The sequence below is a fragment of the Thalassophryne amazonica genome, chromosome 23 (assembly GCF_902500255.1).
Source record: "Thalassophryne amazonica chromosome 23, fThaAma1.1, whole genome shotgun sequence".
NCBI lineage: Eukaryota > Metazoa > Chordata > Actinopteri > Batrachoidiformes > Batrachoididae > Thalassophryne > Thalassophryne amazonica.
Genome location: NC_047125.1, coordinates 35210945 through 35227539, shown reverse-complemented (window position 1 = coordinate 35227539; position 16595 = coordinate 35210945). Strand labels below are relative to the sequence as shown.

Here is a 16595-nt window from a genome sequence, read left to right as displayed (position 1 = left end):
CAGAAGCTCCAATTTAAAGACATAAATCATCCACAACAGAGTCCTGCGGTGCAGTGAGACATTACTTCCTGCATGAGGCGCTGTCCAGTGACAAGACAGTGAGTGTGATTGTAAAACATTTGTACTAAATACTGAGTCTGATGGACTTGACCTGCATGAGGCACAGAGAGAGTTACACACCAGCAACCACAGACAGAAGTGTGTCTGTGTGTGTGTGTGTGTTTATTTATTTGTTTGTGTGTGTGTTTGTGTTTATTTATTTGTTTGTGTGTGTGTGTGTTTGTGTTTATTTATTTGTTTGTGTGTGTGTGTGTTTGTGTTTATTTGTTTGTGTGTGTGTGTTTGTGTTTATTTGTTTGTGTTTGTTTGTTTGTGTCTGTGTGCATGTTTGCTTGTCTCTGTGTGTTTGTGTGTGTGTGTGTTTGTTTGTTTGTGTGTCTGTGTGCATGTTTGCTTGTCTCTGTGTGTTTGTTTGTTTGTGTGTGTGTGTTTGTTTGTGTGTCTGTGTGCATGTTTGCTTGTCTCTGTGTGTTTGTTTGTTTGTGTGTGTGTGTTTGTTTGTTTGTGTGTCTGTGTGCATGTTTGCTTGTCTCTGTGTGTTTGTTTGTTTGTGTGTGTGTGTTTGTTTGTTTGTGTGTCTGTGTGCATGTTTGCTTGTCTCTGTGTGTTTGTTTGTGTGTGTTTGTTTGTGTGTGTGTGTTTGTTTGTTTGTGTGTCTGTGTGCATGTTTGCTTGTCTCTGTGTGTTTGTTTGTGTTTATTTGTGTGTGTGTGTTTGTTTGTTTGTGTGTCTGTGTGCATGTTTGCTTGTCTCTGTGTGTTTGTTTGTGTTTATTTGTGTGTGTGTGTTTGTTTGTTTGTGTGTCTGTGTGCATGTTTGCTTGTCTCTGTGTGTTTGTTTGTGTTTATTTGTTTGTGTGTGTTTGTTTGTTTGTGTGTCTGTGTGCATGTTTGCTTGTCTCTGTGTGTTTGTTTGTGTTTATTTGTTTGTGTGTGTGTGTTTGTTTGTGTGTCTGTGTGCATGTTTGCTGTCTCTGTGTGTTTGTTTGTGTTTATTTGTTTGTGTGTGTTTGTTTGTTTTGTGTGTCTGTTGGCATTTTCTATTTCTTCATCATTTTTTGTCTTCGAGGAACTTCTGTCTCCTCTCCACTGGAATCTCTTCCAGACTGATGCCGTGGTTTCTGGAGCTGACAGACACACAAACACACTCATGTTTACAAAAAAAACACCAGTAAATGTCAGCGAAGGTCACTGTGTGTGATTCACTGACAGTCTGACATTTATCTTCCAGGTTCAAAAATTCAGCAAACACAAAATCAGTCACATCACCAAAATCAAATTAATGTGTAAGTTTGAAAACAACAATTTAACAAAAAACTGAAACTGTGAAATGACCGGTGGTGGGCACAGATAACCAAAAAGTTAGCTTCGATAACAGATAATCAGCTAACTGAAAAGTTATCTTTTATGAAGCTAACCGATAAACCACCCAAAAAATTATTGGAAGCTACAGCTAATAGATAACCGATAACTTTCAGTATTGTCTCTGATACACTTGCAACTAACAAGCTGAATCGCTTCTGGTAGCATCAAAGACGACCACAGACCCAAATAATAAGACAGCATGTCTGTCTTTGTGTGTCCTGTCCCCTGCTGGAAGCTCCTGTTTATTACAAAACTTGCAGCAGTGAAGCAGCTAAGAGAAGCAGCGAAGCTCAACTCTACTTAATAGCAGTGTCACCGTGAGATGGAGGTCTTGGAAAATAAAGCAGTTTTGACTTATGGTTTTGATTTCTAAATAAAATTAAGACCAATAGAATAACTCCATTAATGTCAATTCTGTCATTTGTACAAAGTTAAACTATAACATATATCTTTTAATTTTAAATAATGCACTAATTCTGAAGTTTTGTAACAAAGTCAGATGCCAAAGGGATTATGGGTAAATGAGCCTCCGCTAACACTGACTGGATGACTCATTCATTCTATGTAAAAACCAACATGTTAATGTGAGGTATGTGTTGGTGTTTACATATAAATGTGCTTTTGTAAAATATGGCATTTCTTTTATTTGTAAAAAAAAACAGCATTTGCAAAACAAAGCCAAGTTGTGAACACTACTGGCCATTAGATAAATGGACTGCATTTATATAGTGCTTTTCCATCTGCATCAGATGCTCACATTCACCCCGATGTCAGGGTGCTGCCATACAAGGCGCTCACTACACACCAGGAGCAATAGGGGATTAAAGGCCTTGCCCAAGGGCCCTTAGTAATTTTCCAGTCAGGCGGGGATTTGAACCCATGATCTTCTGGACTCAAGCCCAACACCTTAACCACTAGACCATCACCTCCCCTGATAGCAGTAGAGACTGTGAAAACTTGCCAAAACAAAATTCCAGATAATCCATCTGCTACATTTAAGATGCGTGGAATTTAATAAACGCAAACTGAATTTCAGACATCTTATATATATATATTACTCTGGAACAAAGACGACAGACAGTGTTTGATATAAGCAAGACGTTAAAAGAGCAAACAGGTATTGAGTGCAATGATTCCAATTGAAAATAATGGAGAAGCAACCTGAGCTTCTTCTGGCATTTTTACATAAAACAAACAAAATAACATCTATAAACCCAGAGAATATATTCACGAGAGTTTTAGGCACAATATACAAATAGTTTAATGCTGCTGTCCGTGTGGAGCCTGATCAGAGCATCTCAAATGCATTTCTTCTGTCATGAATGTACTGAGATTACCCATAATGCACTGGACACAGCATGTCCACACTAAACCTTCAAAATTAGGTGCATTACTTTAAAACTAAAACATATATCTGATATTTTCACTTTATAAAACTTCAGATGTGACATTAATTTAAATAACTTGTCCAAAATTAGTTTGGTTAAAATTTAAAATAAGTTAAAACTCTATGCCTCTGGGTGACCTGGGTGATATTGCTGACATATCAGTATGGGGTCAAAAGAAATTAGTTTTTTTCTTTTTTGTGACCAGTTCTCCTTTGCCTGCAGAGAATAGAGCGGTTTCTTCTGGAACCAGCTCTCCTCTGTTTGCAGAGGATAGAAATCCACACCTATTAAAACATTTAACATGTAGGTACTCAACTGATTTTAGACTTAAATGTTTGTAACTATTAAGCTTTGTTCACCACACCTGCAAAAATATGTTAGTGGTCTAAAAATTATTGGACCAAAACTTATCAGAAGATAATTGGTCCAATGATGGTTTTCAAAGTTATCCGAAAAGCTAATCCGATAATGAACACATTAGCGTCGATAATTAGCGGTTAGTGGATTAGCGGAACTGTGCCCATCACTGGAAATGACAGTTTAAAAGATTCTTAAGGCCCCCTAATACAAGCATGCCTTTGACTCACACAGTAGCTTGCACATTGTCGTGATGATCCCACCCGTTGTGTTTCCAGTTGGACGCCATTCTTTGTTCTACTGGCTGCCACGTGCTCTGCACTGGATGCTGTTAATATAAAATAATTATTTTGTGTCAGATTAATAATTTTCTCTGCAAATTGTTTGTTGAAAACGGCTGTAAACACTTCCTGAATCACAGAGGACCGCGCCAGCTTCAGCCGTTCACGTGTGTGCCTAACAAGCTGCAGAAAGCATTTGGAACTGTCTAAAAAGGTAAAAAGGTGTCTTGTTTACATTGTCATGGCTTGGTAAAACAGTTGCGTGTTCTTTCCTTCTTGTGTGCAGCTGTTAAAGTATGTTTATAACAGATTTAACTTCTTGTTAGAATCGTTCAGACGAGCTGAACTCTAATGTGATCTGCTGATGTCACCACTTGCTCTGTTCACTTCTTCTTTGCTCCACTTGATGAGCTGCACATTGTGTTGGCGATTAGATCGCACCACATAGCACAACATGTATGTGTGAAAGATTTTTTGAACATTTCAAAATTCTCTTCGCAATAGCACACCCCGGCACCCCTCTGGCATCCTGTCTGCACCCATTAAAGACGAGTTTACTCTCCAGCACGACACAGGTCGTGCTTGTGTGTGAATCAAAGGCATGCTCGTGTCAGGGGCCTTTACAGTTAGTGTTGTTATCCTGCACCGTGGGGGTTACAGTTAGTGTCGTTATCGTGCACCGTGAGGGTTACAGTTAGTGTCGTTATCCTGCACCGTGGGGGTTACAGTTAGTGTCGTTATCCTGCACCGTGGGGGTTACAGTTAGTGTCGTTATCCTGCACCGTGGGGGTTACAGTTAGTGTCGTTATCCTGCACCGTGGGGGTTACAGTTAGTGTCGTTATCCTGCACCGTGGGGGTTACAGTTAGTGTCGTTATCCTGCACCGTGGGGGTTACAGTTAGTGTCGTTATCCTGCACCGTGGGGGTTACAGTTAGTGTTGTTATCCTGCACCGTGGGGGTTACAGTTAGTGTTGTTATTCTGCACCGTGGGGGTTACAGTTAGTGTCGTTATCGTGCACCGTGAGGGTCACAGTTAGTGTTGTTATCCTGCACCGTGGGGGTTACAGTTAGTGTCGTTATCGTGCACCGTGAGGGTCACAGTTAGTGTCGTTATCGTGCACCGTGGGGGTTACAGTTAGTGTTGTTATCCTGCACCGTGGGGGTTACTGGTAGTGTTGTTATCCTGCACCGTGGGGGTTACAGTTATTGTTATCCTGCACCGTGGGGGTTACAGTTAGTGTTGTTATCCTGCACCGTGGGGGTTACAGTTAGTCATAGTTAGTTAGTTACCCTCCACTGAGGTCGGGGGGAACTGGCAGAGGTTTGGTGAATCCATCTCGGCCCATCAGCCAGTATGTGTCCTCTGAACCCTTCACCTGAAACACAAAAAAAACATTTTCACAGACAAGCCCACAGCACGGAAGGTGAGGTCTGAAGATCAAACAGAAAATGATCAACCCTGCAGCCAATAACAGATCTGAGAATAAACAAACGGTGCTGACCCCACCTGAGCCTCCCTGGTGTTGATGTGATAGCCCACTTTGAGGCTGGTCAGAACTTTGACTGTACTCAGACTGATGTGGATTCTGTAGGCTGAACAGAAACGAATGATTAGTTTTTGATCGTGAGACGACGGCCGTCTTGTTGATTTTGTGTCTTACGGAGTCCTGTGGATTCCATGAGTGACGCCGTCGTCACCGTGTCTCCAAACAGACAGTACCGGGGCATCATGAGCCCCACCACGCCCGCCACCACCGGACCTGAAACACAGACATGCGGTCACATGACTGGAGAGTTGTGGGCGTGGTCAGCATTGAAGTGGGTGGATTACCTGAGTGAAGTCCGATGCGGATTTTCACCTTCATCTCAGGCATGTGTTTGATCTTAAATTCTCCGATGGAGTGCAGAATGTCCAAGGACATGTTGGACACCTCAGCCGCGTGTCGGTTCCCGTTTCGATTCGGAACGCCAGACGCCACCATATAGGCATCACCGATAGTCTCCACCTGAAAAGAAAGTTAAATGTCTGTCGCTGAGGTCCAGATGTGGGTTCCTGTAACCACTGCCAAGAGGTGAAAGATCAGTCACAGGTCAAAGGTCATGTCAGAGGTCAAATGTTAGAGCTCCTACCTTATAAACATCATGAGTGGCGATGATGGCATCAAACATGGTGTAGAGGTCATTCAGGAGGTCAACCACCTGATCGCGCACACACACACACACACACACACAAATAAATGGTGGGTTGGACACTGGACACTAATCTCCAGCATGGATGCTTAGGAGAAAAAACAGCAATGTGATTCATCTACAATATTCAAGACAGCAAAAGTTACCCCGAACGCCGTAGGAATTTTGAGAACCTGTGGTTCATTCTGGTGCCTTCTTTGGACTAAATTTGGACCTGAAACAGCTGTTAAATTTCTCTTGTGATCTCATGCAGTGTGGCACAACATGTGGCTTTTGAATGCATGTTGTAGGAGCATGTACACAATATAACACCACAACAGTTTACAAATAGAGCTAAATCTTGATGCAAACTTTATTTAGTTTGTTTTTGATTGGGCTCAAAGACTAGGCAATTAAAAATCATAACTCTCAACTAACATGTTATAAATAACTTCATAACTACTTTCAGATGAGGTAAAGAGATATATCATAATATCATAATGCCATATCATATCATAACATCATATCATAATATCATAATGCCATATCATAATATCATAATATCATATCATAATGCCATATCATAATGCCATATCATATCATAATGCCATATCGTAATATCATAATGCCATATCATATCATAACATATCATAATGCCATATCGTAATATCATAATGCCATATCGTAATATCATAATGCCATATCATAACATATCATAATGCCATATCATAATATCATAATGCCATATCATAATACCATAATGCCATATCATCATATCATAATGCCATATCATCATACCATATCATAATGCCATATCATCATATCATAATGCCATATCATATCATATCATAATATCATAACATAATGCCATATCATATCATATCATAATACCATAATATCATAATGCCATATCATATCATAATATCATATCATAATGCCATATAATATCATATATATCATAATGCCATATCATAATACCATATCATAATGCCATATAATATATCATAATTGTTGTGCTGCCTTGGGTTGCTGCTGTTTCTGCCTCACTCCCCCTCCCTTCCTGTGTCTGCTGGAGCCACTTGTGGAACTGATTGGATTCACCTGCTCACACTCATTAACCACCTGTACAAATACCTCATCTCTCCATGCTCTCAGACGCCGGAAACTCAGTTTGCCTACAGGTTTCTTCGGCCTTGTCTTTGGATTACTTTTTGTGCTTATTTCAGTAGCTTATACTAACTCCATGTTTCCTGTGTCCTCAGAGCTCCTGATTCCCTCTGCTCCACTGTGCCACCTGGCCTTGATCTGGGCTGGTTCCAGACAAACGGTGTTTGGGGTGTGATGTTCCTGCCTCCTATTAGCTCCAGCGGTCTCTCCCCGCCTCCAGTGCTTGGCTTCTTGGCTTATGACATTCTCAACACATTTCAATAAATCATTCTGTTTTGTATTTTGGCTTGCTTTCTGCATTTTGAGTCCTAATCACTGTTTTCTTGGGTTTAACCCTAACAGGAGTTTCCGGCCACCAATGGACTCAGCGGAAGCAGAGCAACTTTGCCTGGCCTCAGCTCGCAGGGAAAGTTACTCGGTCCAACAACATCTGTCTGCTTTATTTGATCAACAGAAATCCCTGGAGTCACACGTATCTCAACTATGCAGTAGCATCTCTGTACTCTCTCAGCGCTTAGCAGATACCTTAGCTTTAGCCGCCCCAACAACAGTGCCGTCAGCCGAGCCAGCTGCCACTACCACTCCCTCGTTAGTATTAGCACCTCTGCGTCAGGAACCTTTCCTCTGTCACCCCGAGCCGTACACCGGTTCAGTGGATAGATGTGCATCATTCCTGCTTCAGTGTTCGCTTGTCTTCTCACAAAGACCATCTATGTACACCACTGATAGAGATAAAATAGCATATCTGGTTAGCTTGCTTCGGGGGGAGGCCCTGGAGTGGGCTACTGCATTATGGGAACAGCAGTCACCAGTACTAGCATCCTTTAGTCAGTTTCAGCAGGAATTCAGGACAGTCTTTGATCACCCGATGCGGGGTAAGCGACCTCCCAGCGGCTGTTGACCCTCAGACAGGAGAACCGTAGTGTGGCGGTGTACTCCATTGAATTCCGCATTTTGGCGGCCAAATCGGGCTGGAAGGCCGCCGCTCTGCGGCGCGTCTTTATTAACGGCTTATCTGAGATGCTCAAGGACGAGCTGGTGGTCCGCGATCTACCCCCCTTTCCTGGATAACCTCATTTCATTAGCCATTAAAACTGATAATCGTTTGAGGGAGAGACGGTGGGAGAGAGGCCGAAAAGCTGCATGCGTATCTTCACCTCAGTTCCCTCCGCATGCAGACCCTGTTCCTTCTTCCTCGCGCTCCACTGGGAGTGCACTCCCCGCGCTCACAGCACCCCCTACTGAGGAACCCATGCAGCTCGGTAGGGCTCGATTGACACCTGAAGAGCGTAGACGGCGCTTGTCAGCCGGGGAGTGTCTGTATTGCAGTGCCCGGGGACATATTATTCGCGAATGCCCAGTTCGGCCAAAAGAGAACGCTCGCCAATAGACCCCAGGCTATTGTGAGCCGCACTCATTTCACAAGGGGTAACTTTTCCGGGACCCAAATCCCGGTTTAACTTTTTTTCCAATCAATCATTCAAACTCCAGGCTCTTTTAGACTCTGGTGCAGATGCCAACTTCTTAGACCCTAGTGTTATTAATCAGGCTCATATTCCGGTGATTGAACTATCCTGCCCTATCCAGGTTTCAGCACTTAATGGTACTCCTCTCCCCTCTATAACTCATCAGACTGTTCCTGTTTCTGTGCTAGTTTCTGGTAATCGTGAGTCAATTCAATTTTTCGTTTACTCATCCACTCCACCTATTGTTTTAGGGCACCCATGGTTACTCTTACATAATCCTGATGTTGATTGGCCGACTGGCTCCATCTCCCGGTGAAGCGAAGCCTGTCACCTCTGTTGTCTCCGTTCGTCTGTTCCGCCTACTCAGAGTTCCAAGGAGTCTATTATTTCCCCAGTAGACCTCTCTATTATTCCTACAGAGTACCATGACCTTCAAGAAGTCTTCAGCAAGAGGCGTGCGCTATCGTTGCCTCATCACCGACCATATGACTGCTCCATCAATTTGCTTCCGGGCGCAGAGCTTCCTTCCAGCCGCCTGTACAATCTGTCGCGCCCGGAGAGGGAATCAATGGAGCAGTATATTCAAGACTCCCTGGCTGCAGGCCTTATTCGTCCCTCCTCCTCACCCTTAGGGGCAGGCTTCTTTTTGGGGTGAAGAAGGACAGGACTCTCTGTCCCTGCATTGATTTCCGTGGGTTAAATGCCATAACAGTTCGCAACCGGTATCCTTTGCCTTTACTAGACTCTGCCTTTGACTCTCTGCAGGGAGCAGACGTTTTTTCCAAACCTGATCTTACGAATGCTTACCACCTAGTCTGTATTAAAGAGGGAGATGAGTGGAAGACTGCATTTAACATGCCCCTGGGGCATTTTGAATATCTTGTTATGCCCTTCAGTCTCACTAATGCTACCGCCGTCTTTCAAGCTTTGGTTAACGATGTCCTCCGTGACTATCTTAACCGTTTTGTTTTTGTCTACTTAGACAACATACTCATTTTTTCTAAGAACCTGTCTGAACACATCCAACATGTCCGTCTAGTGCTAAAACGCCTCTTAGAAAACAGTCTCTTTGTCAAAGCCGAGAAATGTGCCTTCCATCAAACCTCCGTGTCCTTTCTGGGTTTCATATTCGAACACAATCAGATTAGACCAGACCCTGCCAAAGTCTCTGCTGTGGTGAAGTGGCCAACTCCCTCCAATCGTAAACAACTTCAACAGTTCTTAGGATTTGCTAATTTTTATTGTCGTTTCATCCGTAACTTTAGTCAAGTAGCTACCCCCCTCCATCAACTCACTTCTTCTAAGTCCTCTTTTCACTGGTCCACTGAAGCCAAATGAGCTTTCCAGTCCCTTAAACATAGGTTTACTACTGCCCCTGTCCTTATCCAACCTGATCCGGACCGCCACTTCGTTGTGGAGGTCGATGCCTCCAACATTGGGATCGGGGCCGTTCTCTCTCAGCGGGCTGAGGGCGACAACCAACTGCAGCACCCTTGTGCTTTTTTTTCCCCCAGCGGCTCTCTTCCGCTGAGTGCAACTACGACGCTGGTGAACAGGAACACTTGGCCATGAAGGAAGCACTGGAGGAGTGGAGACACTGGTTGGAAGGTACGTCAATCCCTTTTGTTGTATGGACTGATCATAAAAACCTAGCCTACATTCAAAGTGCTAAGAGACTCAACTCCAGACAGGCCAGGTGGTTTTTGTTTTTTGGTCGATTCAACTTCACTCTCACTTATAGACCTGGTTCCAAAAACATTAAACCCAATGCCCTATCTCGCCAGTTTGCTCCTGAGGACTACTCCCCTTCTCTGGACTGCATCCTCCCCAGCCACATGATCTTAGGCGCCCTCACTTGGGACACTGAGCAAGTCATCCGGGAGACTCAGAAGACTCATCCCGACCCTGGAGGAGGACCTCCCGGCCGCCTTTTTCTGCCTCCCTCAGCCAGATCAGATGTCCTGCAGTTTGTTCACTCCTCCAAACCCTCCTGTCATCCTGGCATTCGTAGGACTATACACTTGTTCAGCAGCATTTTTGGTGGCCCTCACTCCAAGCAGACACCCGGGAGTTTGTCAATGCCTGCACCATCTGCGCTAGAAATAAATCATACCACCAACAGCCATCTGGTCTTCTTCATCCGCTTCCCACACCTAGCCGACCATGGTCCCACATCTGCCTAGATTTTGTCACCGGATTGCCTCCCTCAAGCGGAAACATGGTCATACTCACCATTCTGGACCGGTTTTCTAAGGCAGCTCACTTTTTGGCCCTGCCCAAGTTACCTTTGTCATTGGAAACTGCAAACCTCCTGGCCCACCATGTGTTCTGGCTGCATGGCATTCCCCTGGACATCGTGTCAGATCGAGGACCCCAGTTTACGTCACAAGTCTGGAAGGCCTTCTATGCCACTTTGGGGGCTTCGGTCAGTCTCTCATCTGGGTTTCATCCCCAGATCAACGGGCAGGCGCAGCGGGCCAACCAGGAATTAGAAGCCGCCCTTCGCTGTGTCGCTTCCTCTCATCCTTCTTCCTGGAGTGTTCACCTGCCATGGACTGAATATGCACATAATTCTCAGGTGAGCTCCGCCACCGACTTGTCACCCTTTGAGTGCTCTGTGGGTTACCAACCACCTGTTTCCTGCTCAGGAATTGACTCTCTCTGTGCCTTCAGTCCAGGCCCATTTGCAGCGGTGCCACCGAGTTTGGCGGACTGACTGCTCCGCCCTTCTCCGGACGAGAGAGAGGACTGCTCGCCATGCAGACCGGCATCGTGCCCCAGTGCCCCACTACCTGCCTGGGCAGGAAGTATGGTTGTCTGCCAAGGATGTGCCTCTTAAGGCAGCAGCCAAGAAGCTGGCTCCTCTGTACCTGGGTCCATTTATTGTGGATAAGATTGTCAACCTTGTTGCTGTTAAGCTCAAATTGCCTCATTCCCTCAGGATCCATCCAGTCTTTCATGTGTCTCGTCTCAAACCAGTTTATTCCAGCACCTTGTGCCCACCGGCCATTCCCCCGCCTCCCGCCCGGACTGTGGATGGCCATCCTGCCTGGACTGTGAGCCGCTTCCTTGACGTGCGTCGACGGGGCCGGGGCTTCCAGTATCTGGTGGACTGGGAGGGGTATGGTCCGGAGGAGCATTCCTGGGTCTCGCGGGGCCTTATTTTGGATCCCTCCGACATCTCTGTCTTCTATCGGACTCATCCCTGGTAGGTTGCCTGGGGGCTCCCGTTGGGGGGGGGGGGTCCTGTTGTGCTGCCTTGGGTTGCTGCTGTTTCTGCCTCACTCCCCATCCCTTCCTGTGTCTGCTGGACCCACTTGTGGAACTGATTGGATTCACCTGCTCACACTCATTAACCACCTGTACAAATACCTCATCTTCCACCGTGTGAAGTGGAGCAGAGGAGGATTTTATTCAAAAGAAGACCTGAAAGTTCAGCTACAACTTGTCAGAAGGAACATCTGAGATGAAGCCGAGATTTGATGTTTTGGTGAAAGAAAACTGTCCTCTGAGTCTAAGGAAGATAATTTTATACATTTTTTATATTGAGAAGCCTGAGTTACTTTTTGTATTTGAAATGCCATAAACAAATTAAAATGTGTGAAAAACCAAGGGGCCGAATACTTTTGCAAGCCACTGGATTTCTCATGGAAAGAGGCCACACAGGAACTATTTAACCTTGTATCAAGGATTCCACTGATTTGGCAGGTGATTTAACAGCCCCCCCCCCCAAAAAAAAAGACATGGTCACATACCAAAATGTGTGGTGGATGGATCCATTGGTGGTAACAAACTTCAACGATCGGCGTGTTTTACTCCCTAAGCATTACATTTATCATACAACAATACCAAAATATCACAGAATTTACTTGTTTAAATGATATCAGTGTTAAATTATTGCCATACCTGTATTTATCTGGTGTAATATTGGAAATAAACGAGAAACTTACAAGGTAGAAAATTTGTTGAACGATGCTGACATTTGGTGCAGGAAGCTGCGGGAAATTGTCTGGAACATCGAGACGTTGTGCATTTACTACCTTCACAAGAGCGTTCAACAAAAAGCGATTCCGCGTGGAGAGTCGCTGTCGACCAATGAGAATGTGCGTTGAACTGTTGTCCGTATACCAACATGGCGGCCTCCTTCTCCGGTAAACAAACTACTTGATGAAGAGTGATTTCAAAGGAATTTGAGCGTTTTACAGCAAAATATTAGTTTGTCGATTTGAAGAAATAAAAAATAATGTTCTTTCAGACGGCAAGAATTTACAAAAGACAAAAAACTGTCTGAAGACGGCGAGTAAGCATCCATGCTCCAGTGTCCTCAGTCCCACCGTGAAGGAGTCTGCCAGAAGAAATCTCTCGGTATGAGGACGTTTCAAAGAAAACTAAGCCCAGCTAAAAACCCCACAAAGTGCCGAGGCACCAGGCCAACTGGTGGTTCTCCCAGTGCTCCTGTGGCAGCACTCAGCTGGATAATCCACCAGATCAGCACAGTTCTGATCCTGGATCCCAGCAACAACAGCATCAAAGGGCCAAAAGAAATCAGTGAAACCACGTCGTTGTAAATTGGTCCACTGAGGAGAAGAAAAAGATCTTTCACGGCTTTGCTACTCAAGGCATGAGAAGGGGGCAGGAGGTCAAAGGCAGCATCTGAGGAGAGGAGAGGTCACCATGTGGAAGAACATCAGTCATGTTAAAGGAGCAACTTTAGATCCGTGTCTGAGGCCACCAAGGCCCACCGTGAGAAGGACATGAAAAAAAAACAACGAACAGGATCAATGGGTGTGATGTGACTGGCTGAGTGTGTGGCGACTCTGCAGCCTGATTGGCTGAGTGTGTGGCGACTCTGCAGCCTGATTGGCTGAGTGTGGTGATGTTGTACCCTGATTGGCTGCGTGTGTGGCGATGCTGCAGCCTGATTGGCTGCGTGTGTGAACGTCTACCTCGATTGGTTCGCTGAGTGCAGAGATGGTGGTGAATCCTACAATGTCACTGAAGTACAGGGTGGCGTCTGAGTAGTGCTCTGGTTGGACCGGCTTCCCCTTCTTCAGCGCCTGTGCTACAGACCTGGAACAGTAAAGATATCCGTCAGTCCTCGGCTGTGCAGTGGAGTGTGAATCAGGTCATATTAAATCCGTTCCACTTCCTCAGCTCTTATTCTTCTTCTGACTCTACTTGTTCTTCATGCGTGAGCCTGTTTTGTGGATTTGGTTAATGACGTGCCGCGCCGTGTGGAACACGCTACTTTGGAAGAAGCTGTCCGATGAGTCTCTCCGTCTTGGTTCTCTCGATCTCCAGCTCGTCCGTTCGTTCTCGGATCAGATCCTCCAGGTTGGAGCTGTACTGCTCCAACATCCTCAGCATGGAGTCGATGATGTTCGCCCGTTTGCATCTGTTGATTCCCCGAAACTGCAAACAAACAAAGGGCTTTCTGAATCAGGCTGAAAAACATCTGGGTTTGACGTGTTACCTGCTCCAAGATCGTGAAACTCAAAAAGTACAAGAACACTGCAATTCCAGGTAACATCCAGCAGGTGGCAGCAGACTGACCTGCTTGAAAATGTCATCAAAGCTCGGCCTCTTTTCTGGATCCTCGTTCCAGCACTCGTTCATCAGGATGAGACAGTCGGGAGGAGCTTCATCGACGGACACGACGGGTCTGCAGAGTGGAGGAGGCTCCTTCAGATGCTCCACAATTTCTGAACACAGACAGGTCAACAGACAGAGAGACACGGACAGGTGAAACAGACAGGTCAACTGTAGTAGAGAAGCTTGAATCTTCGACTGGACTGGGTTGCTTGACGCGAGGACGTTTCGCTTCAAATCGCAGAAGCTTCCTCAGCTAAAATTCTTGCTCTGGTGGTCTGACTTCTGTCTTGACTCTTGTCAAGAAGAATGAACCGAAGTCACAAAAGCTGGAGTTTTAAACCTAACCAGACCCCTCCTACCGAGAGGCCGACTGCTATAGGCTAGTGACTAAACAATAGCTCTAATTAGAGCTTATTGTGCTCTAGTTGGTACCCTCCTAATGAGGGTTAGGGTTGTGACTTCGGTTCATTCTTCTCGACAAGAGTCAAGACAAAAGTCAGACCACCAGAGCAAGAATTTTAGCTGAGGAAGCTTCTGCGATTTGAAGCGAAACGTCCTCACGTCAAGCAACCCAGTCCAGTCGAAGATTCAAGCTTCTCTACTATGGAAACCACCTGGACAACTGAGAGCCTACACAGAAAGACAGGTCAACTGACAAAGAAACATGGACAGTCGAAACAGACATATCAACAGACAAAGGGACACAGACAGGTGAAACAGACAGACACAAACAGAGAAAGATAAACACAAACAGGGCAGACAGGTCAACAGACAGACACAGACAGTACAGACAGACACGTTGAGAGACAGATGGTTCAGACTGGACTTGAAGAACATGGTGGTGGTTGTTGGGTTAAAGAATGAAAAATGGTGAATGATGGTCTAGTGGTTAAGCGTTGGGCTTGGGACCAGGGGATCCTCGGTTCAAATCCCGGCCTGACCGGAAAATCACTAAGGGCCCTTGGACAAGGTCTTTAATCCCCTAGTTGCTCCCGGTGTGTAGTGAGCGCCTTGTATGGCAGCACCCTGACATCTGGGTGAATGTGAGGTCTTATTGTAAAGATTGCAGATGGAAAAGTGCTATATAAATGCAGTCCATTTACCATTTATCAGTGAAGAACTGATCACAGGGTTGGAGGTGTCGGGTGGAGAGAGCGCTCATCATCAAGTCACATTGACCAATGAGGAAGCTGCTGCTCCAATACCAACATTAAAGTCCCACCGCGGTGATGAGCACCTGAACGTTTCCAAGTCCAGATACAAACCAACTCAGGCCCCACCTCAAGTCTCAAAGAACTGAGTGAGGGCCTCAACTTCACACTCAACACAGAGGCAGGAGGTCATGAGGAAGGAAGGAAGGCTCACCATGTGCAGGCATGTCCATCATGGCATAGGGCAGCGACCGTGAGATCACTTCATGCACAATGATGGAGAAACTGAAGACGTCTCCAGCAAACGTTCCTCCTTGGACCGGGTTCCTCAAGAGTTCTGGAGCTGTCCACAGCAGGTCTGAGAACCACAGACAGGATAATAGACAGGCAGTGACACCTGCAGTCCGAACAGTCCGGCATGTTGAATCATAGTGTTGGATGTGGACAGAAAAGTTTTGGACCTTGTGGTTCCTTGAGCAGGCTGAGGTTCTGCGCATGAAGAATCATGGGAAGACCATAGTCTGTAATTTTCAGAACAAAGCGACCATCGACGAGACAGTTTGTAGATTTCAAGCGACCGTGAGACAAACCGCGTAGGTGGAGGTACTTCATCCCCTGAAACACACAAAACAGCTCTGAGATCATCTCAGATAAAAATCACTTTCAAGGAAACCAAGTACCCGAGGCGTCAGCGCCGCCATCTGAAAGGACGAATGTTACCACCAAAAAACAAAACCAAAAACACTTTGGCTGAGGGGGTGGAGCCTATTCCCTGACATCACCTTGATGAGGTCCATCAGCAGAGATGACTTGAACATCCAGTCGAGTCTTACGTTGGAGTCGGCCAGCAGGTCAGCCAGGCTGCCACGCAGGAGGTGCTCCACAACCACAGCAAAGATCCCAGAGTCCAGAAACAGACCAAGATACAGGTTCAGATTCTCGTGCCGCATCTCCCGCAACTACAAACACACAACCACAACACAAACTGTTTTACAAACAACAAAACACTTCACGACCACCAACAGAACACACCACCAGGACCACCAGCAAAACACGCCACAACCGCCAACAAAACACACCATCACAACCGCCAGCTAAACACACCACCAAGACCACTAGCTAAACACGCCACAACCGCCAACAAAACACACCATCACAACCACCAGCTAAACACACCACCAAGACCACTAGCTAAACACGCCACAACCGCCAACAGAACACGCCACAACCGCCAATAGAACACACCACCAGGACCGCCAGCAAAACACGCCACAACCGCCAACAGAACACGCCACAACCGCCAACAAAACACGCCACAACCGCCAACAAACCACGCCACAACCGCCAACAAAACACGCCACAACCGCCAACAAAACACGCCACAACCGCCAACAGAACACGCCACAACCGCCAACAGAACACGCCACAACCGCCAACAGAACACGCCACAACCGCCAACAAAAACACGCCACAACCGCCAAGCAAAACACGCCACAACCGCCAACAGAACACGCCCAAACCGCCAACAAAACACGCCACAAACCGCCAACAGAACACGCCACAACCGCCAACAGAACACGCCACCAACGCCAACAACCG

The 16595-nt window shown here is 45.9% G+C and overlaps 1 protein-coding gene across 1 annotated transcript; it reads right to left on the bottom strand.

Moving 5' to 3' along the window:
• Window positions 1-1004: 1004 nt before the first annotated feature.
• Window positions 1005-16078, bottom strand: LOC117504782 (retinal guanylyl cyclase 1-like). Its single transcript, XM_034164279.1, has 13 exons — window positions 16067-16078; window positions 15779-15955; window positions 15458-15611; window positions 15211-15354; window positions 13807-13955; window positions 13502-13665; window positions 13200-13323; window positions 5582-5650; window positions 5283-5457; window positions 5113-5211; window positions 4959-5044; window positions 4742-4827; window positions 1005-1186 (listed from the first exon to the last, which is right to left on the bottom strand). Exons 1-13 carry the CDS (start codon window positions 16076-16078, stop codon window positions 1111-1113), a joined length of 1515 nt encoding a protein of 504 aa, XP_034020170.1. The 3' UTR covers window positions 1005-1110.
• Window positions 16079-16595: the final 517 nt, after the last annotated feature.

Excerpts from the sequence above, each read along its gene's own strand:
- LOC117504782 (XM_034164279.1), bottom strand. Across the intron at positions 15,355-15,457 it reads CCTGCTCAAGGAACCACAAG|ACCTGCTGTGGACAGCTCCA; the intron begins GTCCAAAACTTT and ends TGTGGTTCTCAG. Across the intron at positions 5,212-5,282 it reads CCGCATCGGACTTCACTCAG|GTCCGGTGGTGGCGGGCGTG; the intron begins GTAATCCACCCA and ends TCTGTGTTTCAG.